Here is a 26,453-nt window from a genome sequence, read left to right as displayed (position 1 = left end):
ATGGCTTTTGTGTCCTATTCACAGAATCCCCAGGATCTTCAAAACACTGATGTGCCAATTGCAGCAACAGCTAAACTAGTGCATAAAGTAATGGAACTCCTGCCAGAAAAGCACGGGCAGTACAGCCTCGCCTTGCACCTCATCGAAGCTGTAGAAGCCATGGCTACTTTATGACAGTAGTCTACAATCCTGTAACACAGGAATCACTGCATGTCATTTTACACAGTAAGACTGGGAACTTTCTGGAGGTTTTTTTTTTTTCTTTTATATAATAAATATATTACTTTAAAAAGTACAATCCTGGCTAAATTCCACTTCTTCAGTTGACACTGAAGATAAAATATGATCACACTAGCTACTCTGTAATTAATGCAGATGCTCTTACTGTTTATTTTTTCAGTCAAATAAGCAGCATTACTGTTAAACTTTGGTATTGTAATTGGTTATAATTTGCAGATTTTGTTCTCACAGTAGTATTCTAGTTCATATCCAAATGACTCCTGTGGGGATTAAGTGTGTTCACATAGCTTACATCAGCACGCTAGTGATGCAGCCCATGTCCCTTTAAAACACGCACTGATGTCCTCATGGTTGGTCCTGTACACCAGGATGCTGCCTGGCAGGGAGCTCTTGGTGCTGCCCGCTTCCTGTCCAGGGTACTGCTGCTGCTGTCATAGGAGAAATGGCTTGAGATCACCAAAGGGACCTGGGGAAGGACCCCGAGCCTGCTGTACTTGACAGAATTGGGAATCAGAGATGTGAACAATGCAGCAAAAGCAATTATAATGTAAATTAAGATTTACTTTGTCAAGTTCCAAAATTGTATCCACATCAGGTGATTGTAAAAATGTATTATCTTGTAAGACATGTAAAAAAAAAAAAAGAAAAAAAAAGAACAAAGCAAATATTCTAAAATATTTAAAGTCCAACTTTATTTTCTTCCAAGTGTCAAAAATGTCTGTTTCTGGGACTTGGTCATATTGCCCGTTCTGGAAGCAGGCCAGAAAATACACTTTGTGCTGTCACAGCCTTAGCAACCCTACCTCACAGCTGGGTGCAGAGAAAGGATAAACTAAACTAGTTCTGCACCCTGTAGTGCCTAGAGCAGCCCAAGTGCTAAGCAAGTGTGTGATAGACCCACCTAACCCGGCCTGTCAGTGGTACTTTGCACTCTGCAAGAACTCTACAGAGTTCTTGCTGCAGTTTAACTGTCTCTGGAATGTAGCCATACAATGCAATTATTGGTGTCTGCCATAATCACAGTTGTTCACAGAACTCATTCTAATAGAGGGAAGCAGCCAACTGCGCTAGAAGGTTGAGAATATTCAGGGATTCAAGTGACACCTGAATACACACAAATGTGAATACTCTTTCATTAAAAAGTTAGAATTTAAGTAAGATTGTCACTGGCTAAAACTAATTCTGTTAACTGTCAGATTTCACATCTTCAAAGAAAATGGTTTCAGATGTTGCTCAGGTGGCTATGAGGAGCAGCCGGTGGCACGCTGGAATCACGTAGCAAAGCAGGACTGAGATAAACAGCACCCTTTACACAGTGCTAGGAGGTCCCCTTTCCCCACGACTTTCTAGTGCTCTGGAAGGGGCAGGATGGGCAGCTTGCCAGGAAAGCCTGGCACTGCAAGCTCTGCTAATGATGATTGATGGTCTTTTACTCTAATGCCATTACTAATCCCATTGTTTCAGGAGGGTGATAGCTTGCTTTTTTTTTTTTTTTTTTTTTTTTTTTTGGAGAATAAAACTGACTAAATTTACTCTGGTAGGTCACATAAGAAAACAAGAACACAAACTGTTAAGTCTCTGGTTAGATTTATCATTAAAAAAAATATAAAATACATAGAATTTTAAAACTAAATCCTGAGATTTGTTTAACAGAAGCAGTAAAATATCGTCTACTTCAGTAAGGGCTTTTAAAATCTGGCAAGAAAGAAAAATTAACATGTATGTATCCATTCTCTAACAGCAAAGTGCCACAAATAAAGAAGTTAGGTTCTGACATCCGGCTGTTGTCCCTGCAATAAGGGCATGGCACATGCCTGTAACCAGAAGTGTGTCCTTAGAGGCTTCCCCTCTCCTTACATCACGTATTTCTACCTTGTTAATAAAACTATTTAAACAACCCTAACATCTCGATTCCAGGTTGAGTTTAGATGGAGAAGTGGAGGACTAGGACAAATGTAGATACAGCAGTACATAGTACCATGCTTTCCAATGCTTCACACTTTTGCAAAGAGAAAAGAACTTTACCTGTTAGAAAAGTTTATCAAAGGTCAGTGTAAAGTCTGCTACTTTTAAGTAGCTTCTTAAAATCTGATTACTTGTGACTTAAAATCATAGAAAAGTAAGACTTAGTGACAATAAGCTTACATCAATTATAGCGCTCACTCAGAAGTTGCTGTGATCCATTTCATTCAGAAACAAATATCTTATAGTGCAGCATAGAAACAGTGAAAGCCCTCTCACCTCATAGGGACAGGTTTGCTGGGAGGCTAGATTCTACTTAGTAGATTAGCCATCCCTGAAAGATCAATCCAGTATTGGATTGTTTATAAAAATGCTCTATTATTTACCTACTGTCAATCTATTGTAAGTAGTGATTCCGTATATATGTTTTTTCCCGTGTCTGTTCATTATTGTGAACCTATGTATATTAGTGAAATAAATTTTTAGCTTTCATGTTATTTCCTCAACATTCATACATGTAAGAACAAAGATTTCTCCCCTCTTGAAAAATAAATTTGGTGATATTCTTTGTAGTACATTTCAAAATCCTGCTGCTTTAGAAACTTGATGTTTGCTAGAGGGCAGAATGAATTGACTCCCTTCACCTTGTAGGGGCACACGACTGCATTCCCCTCCAAATACTCCTCATTATCCACAACGTCTACACCATGTAGACCATCATCAGTTGGGAGTTTCCCAGAATGCCTTTATTTTCAGACATCACAGAATTTAAATACTGAGTCAAAAAAGTTTTAATAAAATATAAAACATTCTGCTTGGCCACATTGCAAGTAACCATATTCAGTGTCTGTCTCTGAGGAAGTCTATGAGTGTGTGCCTGCCTTCTATATGTGTCTGCGCATTATATATATATAATATATATATATATATATATATATCCATGTGTATATATATACATTATTTCTGAAGTTACAGGAAATAATACTCCTTTTGATTTTCTGATTTTTACTCCATCTTTTACCACTTACTCTTGCATTCCTTACCTAAGCCTCGGATTTCTTTCTAGGGTTCTGATCCACCCCAGTCAGTACTGTGAGGAGGGTTATCGCTCACAGAGCTGTTAACATCAGAGTGCTACTTTGCACCAATGACATCTGCACACCGAGGACAGAGGGTATCTGCAGTCTCAGCGGTGTGCTTCCAACATCGAGGGCACTTTTCTCTGGCAGTTGGTACGACAATGACTTTATACGAAGACTCCTCACGAATGTCACCACCTTGAAAGAATACAGAGCACCTCCACAGTCATTAAGCTTGCACTACCGTTCCTCCCTGGTTCAGCAGGCGCTCCTTCCATGGCTTTCCTCCCTCCTACCTTTCTAACAGTGGGCCAGGTTTTGCCCTGTAACACAGCACACTCCCAAAAGCATCATGCAGTTTGACTAACTGCTTCTCATCAAGTCAGAGCTGTGATGCTTAGTTAAAGCTGGCTGTCATTCTTGACCCAGCTACACAAGTGACTTGGGCTTTTTTTTTTTTTTTTTTTTTTTTTTTTTAAATAAACATAGAGTCTCTCTGTATATCCTTGCTACCACAGAGATACATCAGTCTGTGCCTAGTCAATGCTGGAACTATAGGCATATGCCACCATGCCAAGCTCTTAAATCAGGAACTTAAAATGCCAAGTTACGGAGACAACGAGAGTGCCACCACTCAAAAGTTACACAAAAGGAACCACCATTTTCTCCACTATTTCTATTAATGAAGATGACCGAACTCTGCAGAAAATGCACTAAAATCCTGTGATAAAAAGTCCAGTAAATCTACTGAACCTTTTATAAGAATAACTAAACAAAATTTTAATTTTAGATATGCATAAAATGACATTTCAGGGTCTACCCAGGAAGGATAGGTAGGTCGGGCAGTTTTAGGTACTGTGTATCAGAAGAGAGAAGATGGAAAAAGACTCACAGTGACAGTTACTCAGGAAGTGAGAAGGAACTGTCCCTGCCTTGGTTTCCTTGAGAGCTGGCTCAGACAGCTAGCAGCTGTGAACTGGCCATAGACTGTTGCAAGTGTGCTCCTGCCTTTACAGTAGCCCAGCAGTCCCCACTCGCTGCGCTCACCTTCTAGATTGATGAGGAATGTCCCTGTAAGCTCAATGCCATCTTCAGCTCTCTCCCGTGGCTCCTGAGCCAGAAGTGTTGTTCGGGAGGCCATCATCAACTCATTCAGCTGAGATGTGCTAGAGGTCTCCTTGGCCTGGAGCATCTGGAAGGCATTTGAAAGTTACTGCTTCAGTTTAAATTTGACCATCAATTTTAGTTGTTTACTGGAGTATACACTTTGCTTCACTCCAATCTATATAGTATTTATTACACTTATTTTGCAATGAGCAAAATAGGTTAAGTTAACCTTGTCTGGTAAGCCAAAACTCTGCTGACTTTTTTTACTTCCCCATTACGATTCCAGTATTCGAAGAGGGGTTAAGAGCCTGTTAAATAAAAACCTGCTTTAGTGTAGTGCACTGGCCATCTGAAGAGTCAGCCTTTCCAGTGTACAGTGAGCTAGGCTATCTGAGAAGCACTTTGAGACTTTCCCATTGTAATTTTGATCTTCAACATGAGTTTGTGAAGTAATATAAATATTCCTCTTGAAAATAGGAGACTGAGAATAATTTGGTTTTGACAAGTTCAGTCACTTAGTCATTGGTAGAAGCAAGTCTCCCACCTGACATCACTTACGATTCCTAAGGAAGACACACTTATGGTGGTCCAGTTAATCCTGGCTGTCAACCTGACAAAACCTCTGGACGTGTATGAGGAAGTTTCTAGGGGTCGAGTATGGGACTGAGCAGAAGGAAAGTGAGCTGAGCACCTGCACTCAGCTCTTTCCACCTGCCCACCAACATGACCAGCCCCCAAAGCTCCTGCTGCAGTAACAGACATCACCCTAAACTAAATAAACTGTTCCTTAAATTGCTTTGTTACAGCAACAAGAATATTAATATCCCAAAGTACTTTTTTCCAGTAAAACTGTCTAAATAGCTATGTTCTTTAAAGCTTGTTATTTACAACTAAAGTGTGTGTGTGTGTGTGTGTATGTGTGTGTGTGTGTGTGTGTGTCTAACAGGGCAATGGCAACCCAGAATTGGGCTGTGCAGCCTTGGCCAGGCCAATGGTCTCGTTGTCCTCAGTTTTTGCCAATGGCTTCCAATATTAAACCACAATGCCCAGCGCCTACTCTTAAAATTGCCAACAATGTCATATAGTCTAGCGACTTCAAGTCTCAATTCTTTAAATATTGAAATTGAGATGGTTCCTTTCATTTGTAAAGGTTTGGGTATTTTATGTGTGTGAATGTTTGCTGTTTACATACAACATGCAGGCCTAGTGTGGGCCGCCAGATGGGGCCCTGGGACTGAACCCAGGTACCCTGCTATAGTAACAAGTGCTCTTAACTGCTAAGCCATCTCTCTAGCCCAAAACTCATACTAAGAAAATGTTTTATATGCACACACACACATATGTGCTCACTGAAAGCCCTTTTCTGAAGCATTTAAACTAGAGATAAGGCTCAGGTCAGTGTGTTAGGCTTGACAGCCTGCTACTTATGGAAATTAAAACATGATGAAAGGTCTGAGAAATGTGTTGATTTGTCTCTGGTTCGTATGCAGTCCTAGAGAGCTCATTTTTGGAATATGATCCACATGGACAAAATTTTCAAAACCCAGGCCTTTGAGAAAACTCGGTTTTTGTGTATTCTCACACAGAGACTTAAATCGCCCCCTACGTGTGTCACAAGTTCAGAGAAGGAAACAATCAGTGACAGGAAAGTACTGCAAGACTGAAATCCTAGTTTCTAAATTAAATATATAGCCTTAAACATTTGAAAATAAAGAGTTTTCAGATGAAGCTTCAATGCTCCCACCCTTTCAGAAGGGAGTGATTCAGCAAGCCTCCATCCACACATCATTTCCATTACACATCATCCACTACATATTATCTCCATCCACTACGCATCCTCCATCTACTATGCATACCTCCATCATTTCAAACAGTAGCCCCGGCTCAATCACTATGAAAACTTCATACAGGGCGGCATTTTTGCCAGGGATGCTACCAAGAAAGGAATCTCGCATGGCACAAGCACTCTCCACGGCCTCCTCCAGTCCTGGCTTCTTCCAGATAGAGCATGTTTCAATCCAGCCAGTTCGAAAAACACTCTTGGGTTCTTTAAGGAAAATAAAAATAAATAAATAAGTAAATAAAATAAACCAAGTTATATATAGTCAGAGGGCATATACGCTTTTTAATACAAACTAACCACTAAGGAGAGACAAGGGTTGTTATCTGGGACGTGAAGTCAGTGAAACAGACTGATGGTCCTAGGACCCACAGTCAAAGGTGCCTTTTCCCTTACACATTATGAACATAAAAACCTCAGAGCGAAGCAGAGCTATGAGCATGAGTTGTGTTCCATGGGACACAACACTTCCCCACGCCTGTGAGGCTGTGAATGACCTGCCACTGGCCACCCCCTCAAGTTTCTAGTTTTCTATGAAAATAAAATCAGGAGAGAAAAAAAAATAAACATAAAAGTATTCACTAAAAAGCACTGAATTTTGTTTGAATAAAGCTTAAAATACTGAATTGGGCGTGGTGGCACAGGTCTTTAATCCCAGAACTTCAGAGGGAGAGGCAGGCAGATCTCCATGAGTTCAAGGCCAGCCTGGTCTACAAAGTGAGTCCAGGATAGCCAAAGCTACACAGAGAAACCCTGTCTCAAAACCCAAAAAAGATTAAAATACATTTTGGAACATTATGAACACATTTAAGCAAAACTGATTTCTCAGTATTGTCAAGTGTTTCATACACTTCAGAAGGCTCTAGAGATGACCCTGACACCGGTGTGAGAAGGCACACAGCAGACTAGGCTACCTGAGGGAACCTCATCACAGCGACATTGCACAAGCACAGCCAACCCTGCACGACCCTTCTCGTGCAGAGGAGAGTTTTCCTCACCTTTAACATATGGGATGTGCTGGAACACCTCTTCTGCCAAGTGAGGAAGAATGGGGGCAAAAGAACGGACCAACACATCCAGAATCTCTGCCAGTGCAGTCTGGCAGGAGCGCCGCTTGGGATCCTTCTCGCCTTCGCAGTAGAGCCTGAAAGAAAGGCTTGCTCGGTAGCTGACGTGGCTCCACCCTGGCACAGCTAGTGCTCAAACTACAGCTAGTCCGTACTGGTTTGGACAGCTTGTCTATCCCATTTTACTCTCAACATGTACCCATTCCCTCACACCTTGTCCAACTGTGGATGGTATAGCTGGATGACAAGTAACTAATAAGGTAACTAACGACAATTTAAATGACTCCCATTCCCAACGGTGCCACAAGACTTTTAGGGAAAGAATCTGACTTGTAAACCCTATGCCAAGGCTGCTGAGGTGCCACGTGACATGGTAGCATTGACCAGTCACCAAGCCAGCACCTTCACCTGCAGTGGGCATACTGAGAAACCCGGTGTTACTAGAGAATGACCTGGCTAGTCCTGGCCCGCCCTCAAGGACAGCAGGGCATTCATCTTCCGGCGGCTCTCCTCACTGTACACAGGCACCAAGGGCGTGACAGGCTGCTATGACAGAGTCTCTCTGTGCAGCCCTGGCTGGCCTAGCGTTGAACTCTCTTTGTAGAACAGTCTGGTCTTGAACTCAGAGAGCCTCTTGCTCTGACTCTCAAGTGCTGGGATTAGAAGGCCAGGTGTTAGCCTCCTCATTTTTCCGACACACTGAGATTACCTTGAGTTACCCCAATTACCCCAACCATGAAGCTAGTCAGTGGCAGGGCACAACTGATACTTGAGTCCCCAGCTGCCCACCGTGGCCGCTACATCCTCATTGCTGCTGAGACACTCAAACATCCCTGCTGAGGACCACACGCTTGGTCACACTTACCTATCCTTGACTATGCTGAAGTAAAAGCTGGAGAGTTCTCTGGTGTAGAATGCTTTTAACAGCCTGACAACTTTTCCAAAATCATACTCTTTGTACGAGGCAGTGATCTAGAGAATAAGGGAGGATAAATGTAGAAACTCCAACGAGGACAGAAGCACGGTCACAGGTCAGACAAGCTCCTTTCACAAGCATCTCAAGAGACGTGTCTCAGTCGCCACATTTGCTTCACAGGCAAGACAATCAGTGTGGACCCCAGAACTCACTAAGTGCCAGGTAGGCATGGCAGCCCTCCAGCAATGCCTGTGATTCCACCGTCAATGTGGAGCAGGGATCTCGAAAGCAGATTGGCTGCAAAGCTAGCATGGTGTGAGTGCTGGGTTTTCCTTTCCTACGATTTTCCCTTGAAATTTTAGAGACTGTTTATTGGTTCACTTTTCCTGTTCTTTTATAAATCTGCTATTACATTTATTGGGGGAAAGGAGAAAAGGCATGTGTGTATGTGCCATAGGTCACACGTGGCCAGCAGAGGACAGTTGTTGGTTCTCTCCTTCCTCTGTGAAGTCCTGGGGCTTCAGCTCAGGTCATCAGGCTTGGCAGCGAGTGCCCTTACCAGCTGAGCCATCTTACCTGCCCACGTGATTTAGTTTAAGACCCTGCCTCAAAGGATAAGGTGGAAGGACAGTATCAGCTTTATGCTTTCATATATATGTATGCCAGTGTGTACACATACGTGCACAAGCTTATGTATACACATGCATGTGCATCACACATACACACACACTAAAAAATAATTTGAAGAAAGACAGGCAGGAATACAAGTGAATGTCTTTCTAGAGACACGGCTGTTCAAATAATCACTATTCTGCTCTGGAAACGGCAGCACAACATGCTCCGAGGAAAGAAAAGCTGTTTAACTGCTTGCTTTGTGTGTCTAGGAATGCATGTTCATGTATGTGTAGGTGCACATGTGTGTGGATGCCAGAGGTCAAGCTCGAGCCAGGAACCATGTACCTGCTTCTTAAGCAGGCCTTCTCCTTGGCCTCAAGTGTGCTGCTCTGGTTGCCTAGTGAGCCTCAAGACACACCTGTCTTCAAGGTCCCAACACTAGAATGGCAAGCTGATGCCACCCTCAACTTTTTCAATGTGGTGTGGAGTCCAGAAATCAAACTCAGGTCCTCGGGCATGGACAGTGACCTCTTTACCAACCAAGCTATTTGCCAGCCCCTGCTTTGGCATGGTGCTGTAATGAAGACGGGACTCGACCTTTGTGCATGCTGGGAAAGCCCTCTACACCAAGCTACTCCCTTCCTGTAAGTCTGAGGTAATGGAATCACACCACTTTAAAGTTTGTAATTTTTCTTTTAGGCCAGGTGTGGTAGTGCACGCCTTTAATCCCAGCACTCAGGGAGGCGAGGCAGGTGGATCTGTGCTCAAAATCAACGTGTTTACACAGCAAATTACAGGCCGGCCAGTGCTACACAGTGTGACCCTGTCTCAAGAAAGATAAGGGTTGGGGGTACGGGGTTTGAGGAGAGGAAAATTAAAAATATATTTTAAATTTACTAGTGTTTGTGTGTGTGCGCGTGTGTGTGGCGCGCATGGGTGGTGTGCGTGCCAACAGGCATACAGAGATCAGAGGACAACTTTTTAGGAGTTGGTCCTCTCTTTCCACTGTGAATTCTAAGGATCAAACTTAAGTCATCAGGCTTTGGCATAAATGCCTTTATCAGCTGAGTCATCTCACTGGCTCAAATCAAATAATTTTCAAAACAGCAAGGAATGGAAGGTGCCAGCAACCATTAATGTTCACTGCCTCATGTATTCCCTCATCCATTTTTTAATTGAGTGAAAATGTACATGTATCCCTCTGACACAGGGTACACTGAAGCAGCATATACCCAACCTGGGAAAACAGACTATCTACACGTGATGGTTCACCTGACTGCAACTGGACAGGATTTAGAACGACCTAAGAAACATGTGCGCATGTCTGTGACTGTGTTTCCTGAGGTTTAACTGAAGAGGGAAGAGCACCCGGAATATGAGCGCACAACCTTGGGCAGGGGTTCTGGGCACAATAAAAAGGAGAGGAGAAACGGGAGAGCACCAGCGCTGATCTCTCTGCTTCCAGACTGTGAACAATGTGCCTGGTCACCTTATGTCCCTCTGGCACCAAGTCTTCCCAGCCAAAACAAACTATCTCTTCTTCAACCGTGAGTCAAATTAAACTGCCCAGCCTGGTGAGGTGGCTCGGCAGTTAAAGGCGCCTGCCGCCAGGCCTGACAACCTGAATCTGATCCCTGGGGCTCACGTGTTCTTGGACAGGTATTTGTGCCCTGTGGCATGTCTCTGACCATGACAAAGAGATGCAGAATCAACTCTTCCTGAGTTGCTCTTGTCTAGTATTTGTCAAAAAAGAAGTGACTGATAGGGGCGACTGGCCCCGGGAGGGGCAACTGCTGTGGAGGAGCTATTCTGGCTCACGAGTCTTTGTGGGAGGAATGTGGAGGAGCTAAGGGTTGGGGGCTTGGGAAGCCTTGGAGTACTCAATGGGCTGTTGTGATGGGAGTCCGGAAGGCCAGAATGGCAAGAAAAATTAGGACAGCAGAGAAGAACTACTGGAAACTGGCTAGAGGTCATCCATGTTATATTAGAATCTATGCACTTTGCCCTCACCTTGGTGACTTAAAATGTGTTTTGTTTCTATATTGGTATGTTGCCTGTGTACCACTTGTGTGCTGGTGCCAGCAGAAGCCAGAAAAGGGAGCGGGATACAGATGGTTATGAGCTTTCACGTAAGTGCTGGGAATCAAACCAGGTTCTCTGGAAACGCAGCCAGTGCTCTTAACTGCTCCAGCCCTGACCTGGCAGTTTGAATGAGGCTAAATTCAAAAGTAATGGAGTAGGCTGTCTGTCAGCGTAGGCTCCATGCTGTGCTGGCAAACGGTTTCCTGCCATTAGCACAAAGGTGTAAACATATGTAGTGGTGAGGAGAGGCACCTGAGAGAGCTTCAAGACACAGAGGAAGCAGGTGCAAAGGGCAGCAGCTCTGACTGTTAGACAACCATCAAGGGAGAACATGTGTTCTTCCCTGGGTCAGTGAGAAAGGTGAGAGATCACAGCCCCAGCCACTGAAGGCTCCAAGTTCTGAATGCACAATTTCCTCTGAGAGCAGAGAGGCTGAACTTAAGAGTCCTGTTGAAGGTGATCCCCGCTCAAAATCAACTGTGTGTGTTTTCTTAGGCTTTACCAACAAAACACACAAAAGCAGCTGGAGATGTGGCAGAAGTTGGCAATGAGAAGGCTCCGCAGGCAAAGCTGCCTATTACCACGCCTGACAGCCTAAGTCGGCTCCCTGGGACACGCATGGTGGCAGGAAAGAACCAACTCCCATAAATAAAATTCTGGTTTGTGTGCACACACGCAGGCACGTATGCGCAAACACACTCTAAATGTCTAAAAACGTGAGAATCCAGCAAAGACATGAAAACACTTCATCCCACGGTCACCCTGAACTGGGTGGGGCTCCGGGGCGTACTTTCTGGGGACACAAGGTACAATTTCTAAAAGTGATGAGAAAATGCTGATGTTGCCATTTGCCGAAGCCTGCTACTGTACACTGACCTTTGTCGCAAAATCCTGGATCAAGTGCAGCATGTACTGGTCTATGATGTACATATTTTTGACAGGAACAGAATCTGTCTCTGGGTTAAAATCGGCCACATTTCCCAAGAGAAAGCGGAGTGTGTTTCTAAGCTATTCACAGTGAGAGAACATACACAGTTAAAGACAAGAAATGAGGCTTTTCAATTTCTCCATAGTTACTTTATAACTGATAATTTTTTCTAACTGGCTGTTGTTTTCTTTATAAGATTTTAAAATCCTATTATTTCTAACTAAGACTGCAGAGGCACAAATAAACTCTCATTCTACCATGAGATTTAAATAAACAACCATGAACTTTATAAAACAAACTTTCATACAGAGGCTGAGTTTTTGTTCAGTCTCTTCAGGATAAACCAACTTCCCCCAGCCTGTTTATGCACAAATGGCTATATGCTATCTCATCTGATTCACAAGGAAAAAGAAAGATAAATAGATCTGGCTTGCAAAGTCCCCAGGTACCTGGAAAGTATATAAATCTAATTCTAAATCAGCGTGTGATAGAACTTCTGACCTTGTTTATGTCGTCTCGGGCAGCACTGAGTGCAGAGGGGCCAATGGTCACTTCAGTGAAGACGTTGGATTCAGCTATCCACCAGCGCAGGACATCAGCTCCATAGGGAGGCTCTCTGCTGTGATCCTTCCCATTGTGGAACAACAGGGAAATAGAATGGCTTTTGCTTTATGTCCATTAGAGAGCCAAAGGCTTTATGTAAACACAGGCTGCGCAAGCACAGTCCTGAAACATCCACCACAAAGGAGGCTGTCTCTGAAAACGTAAAGGCTATTGAGACAGTCCAAGGCAGAGGGCAGAGCCCAGGAGTGGCCCCACACCCAGGACATCTGGGTTGGGCACATGGCATCTGCAGAGTGGCCAGCGGGTAGGAGGGTGCAGAGCTGTCTTCCCTTCCGTACTTCCCGGCAACCCAGTGACCACAGGATGTGGAAGGGGCCGTGAAAGCCACAGGAGCAAGAAAAGACACTGTGGATCTCTCGTGAGAGCAACTCTAACCTGCCCCCAGTTACCAGTCACCCCAAATCTGATGGCCATTCTGACTCAAAGTGTGTATGCCCTAAAATATAATAATGTGCACTCAGAATTTACAATCTCTTGTTTTTCTCCCAAGTTTCCATTTAATTATAAAACTGCAATTTCACGTAATAAAACCTGACACCTTGAGGCCTCTACACACATGTGCACACACTAGTTTAGATTTGAAACATTACAGTAAGCCATCCTCTATTCTTGGCTCTGAATTCCTGGGCTCAAGCAACCTTGTGTCTCTGCCTCCTGAATAGCTGTCCTGCCATCCCTAGCAATTCCTGCCAGACACAGCTCTAATCTTTTGTTTATTCACACCGAGATAGCGACTAAAGACTTAGTTGCTAAAATAAGAACCTGGCAACAAAGACACCTACTTTTCCTCCATTGATGACAGTGTCAGGGTTAATGACATTCCCGCGGGACTTGGACATCTTTTCTCCTTTTTCTCCAAGCGTAAATCCATGAACCATCACTGTCCTAAGAAAGAGGAGCAGCTTCAGTGTGAGGAGCCATTTTAATCACTGGCCGTGTCTTGACACACTATGGGTGAGCGCTTCTTCGGGCCATTTCCCAGAATTCTTGCATCAGGCTGTTAGGCAGAGAGTCTCCAACTTAAACACAGTGAGACAGGCATTCTATGTCCTGTGCGCCAATGCATCTCCTGTCCTGACGCACGGACTCTAAATACTGAAACCAAGGAGACAAGACAGAGTGCAGACCACGTCCTTAAAACCAACTTCCATGAGACAACTTAAGAAAAACGGTACTTCCTGCCCTGGCTGGCTTTTAACAGCAACACAGAGATAGGCACTGAACTGCCTGTGGTGGTCTAGACCTGGCAGAGCAAACAAACTCTCAGGCTACTGTGTAAGTCTTGGCATAGCACAGGAATGAGCAACTATCCATCTCCACCCCACCGCAGGGGACGGGCTCAGGCCGCTCTCACCTGCCCACACTGCCCCTCCCTGCATGCCCAGCTGAAGATGCGTCTTACAGAGTTTGCCCAGCCACCTCCACTCAACACCACCCTGTCTTCCGGGAGGTGCAATCTGCTCCAGGGGCAGATGCCTCACACTGCCATGTCTCTTCCCTTTTCTCTTTCCCTATGTTAGTTTTGCTTCTGGTTGTTCTTTTTGGGACAGGGTGTGCTCATGGCCCTGCCCCTGATCTTGAGATCCTCCCATCTCTGTCTCTGGAGTGCTCGGATTGCAGGGATGTGTGACTGGGATGAAAAGACTATGGCACTTTTATAAACTGTACCTAACACAACAGCTGCCATGTCACTCAGCCTTTCCACACCCACCAAATTCACTTCTTCTTCTGAATGACACTGACTCAGTGCTCCTCTCATTCCAGAGACAGGAAGAACAATGAATGCTCCAGCTTGCTAGTGCCAGCCTGTGCGCTGATGTCCCCAGCATGTGGGGCACACCTGGCAGGCGCTCAGAGGCCCAGGACAGCACGCTTACCCTGGGCAGAGTGGGCACTTACTTGAAAGGTGCTTTTGACCTTGTGGCCACGCTCGTTAGTAAGGAAGACTGGAACCAGCCCCCCAGCTGGTCCTTCCCCTCCAGGTACAAATCTGCCCTCTGTTCAGTGCCTGAAATGAACACAAACGAAGTCAGTTAGACCAGGAAAGTGAAGCCAAGTGTGTCTCAGTGCTTAAGTGACCAGCGTGACTGTGCTGGACTGTGACCATGCGCCCTGCAGTCAAACGCACGTGTTCACAAACATCCACACTCTGGGGGCTGGCACAGAGGAGTGGAGAGCTTGCCTAGCATGCACAGGCATCATGTGACAGGCAGGTGTGAATAACACTTTAATCCGCCCAAGGGCCAGCAGGCCTCTTGCCTTTTCTGCACCTGGCTACCAAGAGCACAGTGTGAGGCAGTAGCTTTGCTGGCGAGCCATCTATACCACAGGAACCACTGTGTGCATGGCACCCTCCGTCCTGGGACTGGAGAGGCTGTCCCAAATGTGCCAGCAGAGAATGCTTTCTTCTGCTCCAATCTACCCCAAGTACTGCTGCTCACATACACTGTTTGTGAACGCACAAGACAAAGCACCTAAACCTGCCATAATACCTCTCAAGTGTGTCCAGGGAAACATAATTAGGAAATAGTGCCGGAAATCAATATACCAAAAATCATTTCAATTAACATCAATTTAGCCAGTAGACATCTTAATGGACAAGCATGGTTTATAAACATTTGAACTTCAAACTGCCTAAACTGAACGGTCCAAATGAAGAATCCCCATTTACCTGCTAGGATCCTACTGCCACAATCACCACAGTGAAGCCTTGGAACACACATTTATTCCACAGGAAACCTGAAGATGACTCCCTCAGTCCCTTAGAGGCCAGCTGCAGAGAAGCTGCTCCCCCCACCCCCACTACTCTTGTTTGGAAAGCAGAGGGCCCCTTGGGTGACAAGTAGCAACTCTAAGCTTGAGGCGCTGTTTTTATCCACTGTCTAACTCCTTCCTTGGGATGCTGCCGGACCTTTCCTCTCATACACCCGCACACAGCTCCTGTGCAGCCGCCTCCTGCCCCCTTCTGCTTTGTGACCATGCTTTCCCTTTTTCTTAGCAATGAGTCAAAAACTTACCTAACTGAAAGTGTGAAATGTCAGCAGGCTGCATAGTTGGGAGGGCACAGCTATGCAGAAGAACGGGAGCTGAAAAGCAGAGGGCCATGTGTGCACTCTGACACTATTAACTACGTGATCACTGTGTCCTGGCTCTAACTTGACCTCTTGCGAAAAATGATGGGGTCAGGTTAAGTCAGTGGTTTCCAAACTGGGCATCTTGGGGTTGCCAAGCAGGCCAAAGAGAAGGAACCACTGGTGAAGAGGGGGAAAACCAAAACCCAAACCAAACTACCTTTTTTGATGGAATTTTAGAAATAGTGTGTCCTATGTAGCCCACACTATCTTCAAATTCATGACCCTCCTGCCTCAGCCTCCCAAGCGCTAGATTATAGCACCAAACTGGCTAAAAAATCCCAGTCTAATCTTATGTAGTATAGTTCAAAATAAAATTTCATCTCAAAAAAAAAAAAACATGTTGGGAAATCACTGGACTAAGTCATCTCCCAGGCCTTTCCAGATCTGAACTGTAGCAGAGTATGGTGGTCTGAATAAGAATGGCCCCCACAGGCTCATATAGTTGGATGCTTAGTCACTAGAGCGTGGAACTGTTTGACAGGATTAGGAGGTGTGGCCTTGGCTGAGGAAGTGTGTAACTGGGGGTAGCCTTTGAGGATTCAAAAGCCCATGCCAGGCCCAAGTTCTCTCAGCCTATGGATCAGGATACAGTTCTCAGCTCCTTCTCCAGCACTATGTCTGCCTGCCTGCCACCATGCTCCCTACCATGATGATAATGGGCCAAACCTCTGAAACTTTAAGGCAGCCCCAATTAAAAGCTTTCTTCTCTGAGTGTTGCTGTGGCCATAGTGTTTCTTCACAGCAACAGAAATCCTAACTAAGACAGAGACTCTTCCAAATAAAGAAAAAACTAACTGTTGGGAACAAACTAAAGAAACTTGTCCTAAATACTGCCATTTTGTTTTCAAACTCCATTTAATCATAGGGTGAAACTAGTTCCCAGGCACTAGGAGAGCTGGGGACTCTCCAGTAGATGACCAGCTTCTGCTATTCATCTTTTGTTCCCCAAAACATAATGACTGTTCCTAACCACAAAAGAAAAATGGATTTGATTGGCTGGAATGTAAAATCTACATTCTGTATCAATTGATATTGATGAAGCACATAAGGAAAGCCCTCGTTCCTAAATCCTGAGTGGTGGAAAAATGTAACTATAACTTGGCACAGATGTTTATGGGTTTCAAGCTTAAAAGCTCTTTACATTCTGGCTCAAGATTGCAGTTCAGCTCCCGAGTCTGTTCTGTGGCCCTGACTGAGCAGAAGTGTCCTGACTACCAAAACTTGTCATCTGCATTACCCTGGTGTTTGATTTGTATTGGATCTAAGTGGACCCCATAACAAAACAGTAACTCCCACAAAGTTTATGGTCAAAGATCTCTCCTAAGTAATAGTTCTGTATTTTCAAAACTATTATTGTTGTTGTGCGTGTGTCTCAGCATGCATGCACGGTACATGTCCTCTGTGACCTCAGAGGGCACATCTATAGAGACTTGTTCTCCCTCTACCTTTGAGTGGGCTCCAGGAATCAAGCTAGGGCAACCAGGCTCCTGTAGCAAGCCCCTCTACCTGCTAAGCCATATTACTAGCCCTCAAAACGAAGAAACAGCTGGAGGACTCCATGGTTAGTGCTCTTGCTGCTTTACCAGAATTCAGTCCCCAGCACCCATACTGGGTGGCTAAAAACTGCCTGGACTCCATTTCCAGGAGAGTCAGCGCCCTCTCACCTGCATGGGCACTTGCACTCACACGCACATACCAACATACAGGCGCATACCCACACACACGCACACAAACATACAAATAAGGAAAACAATAAACATGTATCTAAAAAGGAAATAGAGCCAGACATGGTGACAAACACCTTTAATCCTAGTACTCGGTGCAGGTACATCTCTGTGAGTTCAAGGCCAGCCTAGTCTACAATGTGAGTTCCAGGACAGCCAGGGCTGTTACACAGAAAAACTCTGACTTGAAAAACAAACAAACAAAGAACAAGAAGAAAAAGAAAATTACCTGGAAGAACACAAGACCATGAAGTTCCACTATCAAACCAGATGTCCAAAATATCCTGCCCTGGCACGTACTCCAAAGCATCTGGACCACCAGCCTAAAAGGCAGAAGAAGAGACTTGACCTAGCTACAGAGGCCACACAGCGCACAGTAAGTGTCCCGGAAGTTTTAAGAAGGTGAAAAACAAGCACTAAATCTACATCTTAAAATAAACATTAAAGTGCACTCCACAGTCGAACACAGCCCCCCTCAGCAGCACTCGGAGTGAATAGCCACATGATAACATGGCAATTGTTGTAGTAACTTCAACTTCCAGTAGAATGCTGACAGAGGGCACCATCAGCGACCACTGTCAGAGCCCACACAGCCCTTCGGTGCCAACAGCAGATGCTTTTCTCATGGTACCGTTTGCTTAGTCACCCAGGAGAGCCTGAAGAACGGTGGCCCTTTGAGGTTACAAATGCCCTGCCTTCCGCTGCTCTATCGACTGCAAGTACAAACATTCACTTGTGATGGCATCTGCCTCTAATTCTGGAATGCAAACCCAGGGCTTTCCACTGCAGCCTTCATCTCCAAGACCCACGCACATCTTCCCCAAGAGCAATTTACCTGCTCTACGACTTCCTCCGGGAGAAGCTGCGCAGGGGGGAGGGTCCACCAGACGTCGCTGCCACGCTGCTCCACTAGTTTAGTAATATGCTCGATGGTTTGGCTGTTGGGAAAGAGGCAGGATCAGCAACGTATTATTGTGACTGTCACAGTAATCCTACAGCAGGGGACCAAACAGTCCAGTTTTCCCCAATGGAACACATTATTTTACTATTTTGTGGTGCGAGGACTCAAACCCAGGGCCCACACATACTCTAGACGCATCCAGCACTAAGCTCCAATTCAGCCCTTGTTTTTGGGACTGTCCAGCTATGAGGCCCAGGCTGGTCTAGAGCTCATCCTCCTCCTGTACAGTGCTGACCATTTCGTGCAAGACTTACTTTCCTGCTGGCACCTGGGCCTCCTGGAGCCGCTCTGGTTAGTCACACACAGCATGGACCCCCCCAGCTATGGGTGCAATGAGTAGTGATGTAATTACTGAGTCATCAACTGGCACTGGGCAAGGCACTGAGCCTGCATGCATTTCAGTGTTCTCAGTTGTAAAATACAAGAAATAGCACATCGCTAGGAGACTTAACAAATATTAACCTAATAAATGAAATGCCTACAGCAATACTTGTCACTTTAACATATTGTATGGAAGAATTCATGCTGTAGCCCATAATCCCAAAACTCAAGCAGGCAGATCTCTGTGAGTTTGAGGCCAGTCTGGTTTACAGAGTGAATTCCAGCAAAGCCAGAAAACCCTGTCTCAAAAAGAATTCAGACTGAGTCTCTGAGGTAAATTTGAATGACTCTACATTACTTACTAAGTCATATACCTATATTAGGATTTAAGATTTATTTCCATTTCTGTACTCACGTGTTTGTGTACATTTGTCTACTACACTTGTGTGGATGCTCTTGGAGGCTAGCAGGCCCTGGGAATGCCTGAGCTGGAGTTTGTTGGCTGTTGAGAGCTGCATGATATGGGTACTAAGGCTCAAACCCAGATGCTCTGGAAGAGCAGCAAGTGCTCTTAATCAACTGTCTCTTCAGCTTCCATATTATTATTCCAAGATTAACATCCACAGTAGGCCCTACCTTTGAAACTGGCCCCTCTACTTCACTCCATTATTAGTGTAGGAGCTGCAGGCCCACAAGAGTTACTGGGAATGGGCAGAATAGTGAACAGAGAAAGCACTGAGTTCCAAATCTGCACCAGCATATATTAATCACAACTGTACAGAGGAAAATACCCCAATTTTCCAGTTCTGGTAAGTCACAGGTTAATGAAGCTGTTCACAAAAATAGTAAAACAGCATAATTAAGCAGGTAATATAAATTACCATGCTCTATAGCCTGAGGTTTAAGATATGACACAAAAGATTAAGGCGGGGACTGAAAAGACAGCTCAGAGGTTACACCCTTACTGCTCTTGCAGAGGCCCAGGCTCAGTTCCCAATATGAGGCAGCTCACAACCAATTTCCAGTTCCAGGACATTCAATGCCCTCTTCTGATCTCTGCACGTGGCACACACGTATACATGTGGGCAAAACACCCGTAGACATAAGACAAGATCATTCCTAACAAGGGAAAGAAAAGCCAGGCCCCAAGGCACACAGCTTTTGTTCCAGAACTGAGGAGGTAAAGGGTGGTAGAGTTCTGGGATTCAAGGCCAGCCTGGCTACATTGTGAGACCATCGCAAAAGAACAAAAGATACCAAAGTGATGTTTCGAAAGATTGAGTGAAAGTATAATGCTACCAAAATGTCTAAGAATTTACACATAACATAAATATAAAAATCTAAAGTTGGCACAAGTCTGGATTGCTATGACGTTCACTTTAGATGAACTTTAACACTGAAGATAAGCTTTCAGTAGGAGACCATAAAAACTTTGTGCAATAAGTAACTAGCTATAAGATAATAATACTTAGTTACACATTAGTCTTTTATATAGTCCTCACAGAACACTTTATCAGTTAAGAAAATATGAACATGGTAATAGAAAAATCTGAAGAAACCCAATGTCCCAAAGAACAAAACAAAAGCGCTAGCAAAGCACATCCAAATACACACATAACAACAGCAGACACGTAGTCCACACATATTATGCACATTTCCCTTTAAAAGAAAGATTCAAGAGGCTAGTGTCATCAGTCAGTTTTATATTACCATTAGCTTGCCAAGTTTAGGCACACAATGAAAAGTTTTAAATGTGTTTGGAATAAACAGGTAAAAATAATATAGAAGGGAAAGTAAATTGTTCCTATTTCATATTAACTTAACACATCAGGCAGGACTAATATCATCATTAAATGAACACCATGTATTTTGTTTTCCAGAGTGCACTCAAGACAGTTCTGGAAGCAAGAACTCTCCATAGCTGACACATTTGGAACTAGGCCTTCAAAGAATGTCATCCAATCAGGCGAGGGCTGTTTTCACTGCTATGTTCCACCTCTGTCACATACCCCCTGGGTGAACTCACACCCTATTTTCTGGAGCTGCGAAGCAATGGCAAAAGGCTGAATGGCCAGGGGAGGACTGGCTGTGAGCCACGGCTGACGGCAGGGAAGGAGGGACTCTCAGGAGATTAGCGTGTTGACACAGCAAGCACAGGGTTCAAAGACCACACTCTATCTGGCTTATCAGCTAGTAGCAAGAGTAAAAGGTGGGATTTTTCAGAGCTTCAGTTTCTATGAAAACTGAGAAAAGCTATTTAAAAAAAGAGTAGAACCTTGTTTATTGTTAAAAAGTCTTAATACCTAAAGAAAAGTCAGGAGCCTTACATGATGTCGTGCACATCATCTCACACAGAAATTCCATTTCAATGAACTCTTCTTATCTTTAAATTATCAGGTAACTCAACAGCACTTTAAAATTGTAAGTTGGGTGTATATTTAGCTACACTTAAGTACCTTGCTAAGTCTATAAATCAAAGGAAGATGTTAAATTTGCTATCTGCATGTTATTAAGTTAACTATGAAATCCTGAGTTTAAACACCTTAGACACCTGAATAAAGTTCCTGTTAACAGCAGCATTTCCTTAAAAATATTAATAATTCACAAACATACATAGCAATGTTCTAACAGAAGAAGAAATAGGATCATGCTCTACTTAATCTGTTTTCCAGTGGCCCCTCCCCGCCATCTCCTCTCGTTTCTGCAGTGTCACCTACAGATCAGGCCTCCTCAGCCACCCAAGTGCTAAGCAACTGCGCGTTTTACACAGTTGATTTGAAGGTCATGAAATCCTTATTTTAGACTTCTAGGGTCTGGTAATCAGTGAGAAAGATATGTTGTTTGCTTTTACTTTTCTTTTACTTTAGTAATTTTTTTTTTTTTTTACAAATGGCAGAACTACAAATATAATCGCCACCAATGAAAAACAATGCAATAATTTTTTAAAATCCAGCTTCAAAGACAAGGGTGATGGTACACATCTTTAACCACAACACTTGGGAGGCAGAGGCAGGCAGATCCCTGAGTTCGAGGCCAGCCTGGGCCACAGAGTAAGTTCCAGAACAGCCAGTGCTACAGAGAAACCCTGTCTCAAAAAAAAACAAAACAAACAACAACTTCGGCTTCAAGCAGGGCATGGTGGTGTGCATCTGTCACCTCAGCAATTCAAGAGGAGGCAGCAGGATTGACTTCAAGGGCAACATGACAGGCCTGACCATGTAGCAAACAAAACACAGTCAAGGTGTAGATCAGTGGGGGAACACTGGTGTAGCATCAGCATGGCCTAGGAGCACATATACATACACACATACATACATACACACATGGGTGACATACTTGTTTCCAAAATTCACCAAATTAAACTATAACAAATTAACCAAGAAAACAGCCCACTTTGTTCTTTATCCCATGTTTTTAGGAATCTGAAGCAAAGAAAAACTTCCAAAAAAAAAAGACAGAAAGAAAAAAAAAGTTTTCAAATGTACCCAAAGAAGCTGTGATAGCACGGGCCTCTCACAGCACATGCTGAGAAACACCCACTGTGCTTTGCTAAGCCCCAACTCTAGAACTAGAGAATAAAGGAAACCAAATACACACTAATGCAACATATCTATGTTTTTTGAGAGGCCATGATGTATACACCAACTTTATACAATTTTGTTAGTTTAAAAAAAAAGGTGACTAATTGAATTTTAAAATAAAAAAAAAAAAAAAAAAAACTTTTTTTAAGTAGATTAACAAAAGCCTTCCCATGGAACACACTGAAGCCCAGGTGCACAAAACTGCTGTCACGGGGAGACACTTCCTCCTGTGGCCTGCACGTGGCATGGACCAGCATCCAGCACTCAAGAGACAAACTGGAGGGTCACCAAGGCTGTAGAGAGCCGAGCTACACACTCTTGTCTCAGTAAGACCCAGGTGGGAATGCAGCCCGTAGTAGAGGAATGACTTCCTACCACAACAAAACCAAACAAAAACAAAACAACAAAAATGCAACCACGGAGAAACAGCCAAATGCTGGACAGGTTCTGGTCACTAGGTTTTCCCAATTTGGAGCCTCAGGAGCCACTAAGAGCAAAGTTAAAGCCTAAGTGTCTGTGTGATCACTCCTTCCTCAGTCGGTTAAACTACATCTGTGTGTGTGCGGTGCTGGGATTTGAACGCATGGCTTTACGCAGGCAAGTGCTCTCCATTTGCCTCTCCCTTGTCCGATCTCCTTTTGTATATCATTACGCTCCTTGACGAACAGCTAAATTGGGCATCTTACATGCATTCTTTATACAGAATTCATTAGCCTTTTTCCTTACGATAAATACTTACAAGTGGAATTTTTTATAATGAAACTGAGATCATACTTTCAAATATTTTAGAAGAATTTAAGAATTTCCCTGTGAGCCAGGTGTGGTAGTGCATGCCTTTAATTCTGGCATGTGGGAGGCAGAAGCAGGCAGATCTCTTCGAGTTGGAGGCCAGCCTGGTCTACAAAGTGAATCCAGGGCTCTGTTACACAGAAAAAAACTTGTCTCAAAACACACACACACCAAGAATTTCCCTGTGATTTTTTTTCAGTGTGGGATCTAGGTTTGATTTTGCAAATTCAAGAATTCTCCTTTTTTATTAATAGCATCCTTTACTTCACCACGGTTGACTTACGACCTAAGATCAGTATAAATTACCGCTGATAAAAGTGGGTGAAGCCACTTATCACTATGTAGTCTGTCTCCACCTTAATATTGTATATAGAGCAGTAAGTGACCATAACAGAACTTTGTACTCCACTTAAAGGCCTTATCTATCACGCAGCATGTGTTCCTGCTTCAGTTTCCATCAGGGAAAACCCAGGCCGTGTGAGCAGCAGACAGCAGCCAATCATCCAAGCTCTGCTATCAGCAACATGGGGCTATTTAGCTGGGAAGCAGAGAGCACTCAGGACTTCCAGGTAAAGAGAGCCCGCTGCTGTCACCTCACTCTTTTCTGTTTTCTCTTTGTAAGCACAAGGGAAAAGACAAGATCTCGGCTGGAAGTTACTGGAATGAGAAGGAGGTAAGAGGCTAAGTGTCCCTGTCTGTTTACTAATGTGTCTAAGAGTGCAGTAGAGCTTCAGGAGAGCCTAGTCTCTATTCAGTCCTGTACTCAGGCTGTAAAGGCAGCAGGAAGCAATTAGGATGCTTCTTTCCTAGTGAACATGAAGTCAACAGGTTTCCAGACTCGGCTCTAAGTTCCCTACACGCTTCAGACAACAGTGCTGGATGACAGCACATCTGAAATATGGAAAGAAGCTTCATCAACAGCTTTCTGTCTTCTCTAGGTGGCAACGTTTCTAAATTTTATCCCTTTTAGGTTAAAAAATACTTGTTTTTACTAACCAGGGACCAGACTTCCACCTAAACTCTACGGGGATTATGTTACAGATTCAGGAAATGACCAGTCATATTAACATAAAGTAGAGCTATTCTTGAGAAAAAGCAGCAAACATAAACTGCAAGAGTTTGAAATCTGTCAGTCTTTATGTTTAGGGCAACCTGCAGACTTTCGTCACGGAGGCAGAACCAGGCATGGTGGCGCTCACCCGGAATGCCAGCTCCCAGGAACCTGAGGCAGGATTGCAAGGTACAGGCTAGGCCTTGTCCCAAATCTCCCGCCACCACTCCCCACCTACACTCACATCAGGAGGAGGCAAAGGACTGAGGCTAGCTTGGCAGTCTACTGTAGTGCGCTTGCCTGCCATGCAGCAAACTCCAGGTTCAATCCTCAGAAGCATGCATGCTGAGTGACTACATAAAGCAAAAGGAATCCTCCAGCAAACATATGGAGCCATCACATGTAACAGCAACTCCATGTGGACTGTGCCCTGACTTCCAGTGGAGATGCTGTTACTCTTGATGGCCTCCAACCTGCTACAGAGGTGGGAAAGGGAGGACAGACATTTCTGGGTACTTGATTCTCATTTGATTCAAAAATAAAAAGGATGACCTTCTTTCTGTTTTCTAACTAACAAATAATTAAGACTGTAAATGTTTTAGAATCCAAGTGCTAGGTCGCCAGAAGGACCCACGCATGGAAGACAATGAGCGTTCTTATCAGGAGCTGGTGTACAGGAAAATGACCTATGAATTGACAGACAGTACGGCTGAGTGTGTCTGTCATTCTGTAGGCCAATATTCTGTATGTCTCTGCTACTTCAAAACCAGAAATCAACTGACACCCTTCAGCAGCTGTGCAGCAGATCCCGGGGGAGTCTGTAGCCCAGCAGGAAAACACGCTGACAAAATAAATGAGCCAGTGCTGGACTCTGTGTGTGCCTCTATGTCTGACAGAGCTGGCATCCACTTCATCTTGCTTACTGACCGCTCAATCTGTGCACATTTTTACTTTAAAATAACAGTCAGTCCCGCCAGTCTGCTCCAGTCTGGGGGTGCAGCTCAGTGGTAGAGTGGTTACTGAAGTCTGGGAGTGCAGCTTAGTGACAGTGTGTGTTTAACATCTGAGAGGGCCTACGTTCAATCAACCTCCTGCACTCAAAACAAACAAAAAGCAAATTTGTTCTTTTTCATTTTAATAATATCTATTCATCCTGCTTCAGTCACCTCAAGGCAATGCCCTAAAAGCCTTGCATTCTAATTACTGAGGACTGAGAAATAACAGTGGCTTTTAATTTATTTGTGTGAATTTAACTCAACTATAATAACTTTCGTTCTCAACGGATATTATAAGATTGTAGTGGAATATAACTGATCAAATGCTAAGCTCTGTAAGAACCACAGGCAACAATACTGTTTAGTTAACTCTAAACTTTAATAATATTCAGACAATCTTACAAATCTGGCCTCTACTTGCTTATCCTGAAAGATGCTTCTGCCCACTTAGGAGTTTAACCGCTTAATAAGGTATTCAAGAACCTTACAGTCTGTCCGGGGCAGTTCGTAGTGACTGCCTTTCTATCCCTGGCATGACCCATGGAGCCCATGTGCTTCCTCTGCATGTGTCCTGTGTCCACGTACTGCCCACCTGACTCCTGCTGAGCACGCTTCCCCGAGTTCAGCTGAAACACCACCTCCTCTATGAACAAAGTCCATGAGCAGATAGTCCTATGTCTGTCCAAGGAGCTCTTGTTCTCTTTGAACCAAGTTCCCCAGGGTATAAGATCAAAGTGAGAAAGAACATGCACACAAAAGATACTAAGAGCTGCCATGTCATAAAAGTTAAAAACAAGTTGGAGCTTAGGGTATAGCTAAGCAGTCAGACACGTGCAGGGCCTTCAGACAATACCCAGCACAAATTATTAAAAATAATTGAAGAGTTATCAAAATAATAATAAAATATCCCTTATGTGATCATACATGACTTTTTAAAAAGCAACTTAAAACATTTTCTAAAACTTCTAAAATACATACATTCAGTAAGGTATTATTAAGGACACAGTAACAGTGAGAAGCAAAGCATCTATACCAATGCCGAGGAACCCCAAGGAAGGGCTGCACAGCCTGGGTCCACAGTCTCTCAGACACCCATCACTTGTTGCCTCTGTCCCTCAAAGTCACTAGACCTGCAACTAACGAAACACTTAGCCAACACTGCTGATGCTACAGCAAAATTTAGGAAAATCTCATTAACCAAAGTAAAATTAAGTCAAAGCACTCTAAGAAAATAAAAAACCTACAATGAATTCCTAATAGAAATGATTAGCATATCCCTTTCTACCCCTGATAAAACAGCAACTAGTAGCCAGGTGTGGTGGCATAGGCTTTGATCCACTATACACACAAGAGCATGCGCAAACACACATACACACACATACATACAAATACACACACACACACACACACACACACACACACACACACACACACACA

General features: G+C 44.0%; 2 protein-coding genes across 3 annotated transcripts in view; one reads left to right on the top strand and one right to left on the bottom strand.

Moving 5' to 3' along the window:
• The window catches only part of Rab3gap2 (RAB3 GTPase activating non-catalytic protein subunit 2), an 82,885-nt gene extending 81,985 nt beyond the window's left edge, over positions 1-900 (top strand). For both annotated transcript variants that reach the window (XM_055609203.1, XM_055609202.1), the window contains exon 35: positions 25-900. In XM_055609203.1, coding sequence (XP_055465178.1) covers positions 25-174 — 150 coding nt within the window. In that variant the 3' untranslated portion in view covers positions 175-900. The remainder of the gene's footprint in view (positions 1-24) is intronic.
• Positions 901-1,810: 910 nt separating this feature from the next.
• Iars2 (isoleucyl-tRNA synthetase 2, mitochondrial) overlaps positions 1,811-26,453 on the bottom strand; it is a 37,713-nt gene continuing 13,070 nt past the window's right edge. Inside the window, exons 13-23 of the mRNA XM_055609204.1 lie at positions 18,154-18,256; positions 17,548-17,641; positions 14,360-14,468; positions 13,243-13,345; positions 12,338-12,463; positions 11,785-11,916; positions 8,161-8,267; positions 7,227-7,372; positions 6,245-6,435; positions 4,329-4,473; positions 1,811-3,479 (exon numbers count right to left, since the gene is read on the bottom strand). Of these exons, the coding sequence (XP_055465179.1) occupies positions 3,337-3,479; positions 4,329-4,473; positions 6,245-6,435; positions 7,227-7,372; positions 8,161-8,267; positions 11,785-11,916; positions 12,338-12,463; positions 13,243-13,345; positions 14,360-14,468; positions 17,548-17,641; positions 18,154-18,256 (1,399 nt within the window). The 3' untranslated portion in view covers positions 1,811-3,336. The remainder of the gene's footprint in view (positions 3,480-4,328; positions 4,474-6,244; positions 6,436-7,226; positions 7,373-8,160; positions 8,268-11,784; positions 11,917-12,337; positions 12,464-13,242; positions 13,346-14,359; positions 14,469-17,547; positions 17,642-18,153; positions 18,257-26,453) is intronic.

Source organism: Psammomys obesus, unplaced genomic scaffold (assembly GCF_907164565.1).
Source record: "Psammomys obesus unplaced genomic scaffold, mPsaObe1.curated_primary_1811, whole genome shotgun sequence".
Lineage (NCBI taxonomy): Eukaryota > Metazoa > Chordata > Mammalia > Rodentia > Muridae > Psammomys > Psammomys obesus.
Note: the sequence above shows the minus strand (reverse complement) of the source record. Positions and strands in the feature narration are given on the sequence as shown.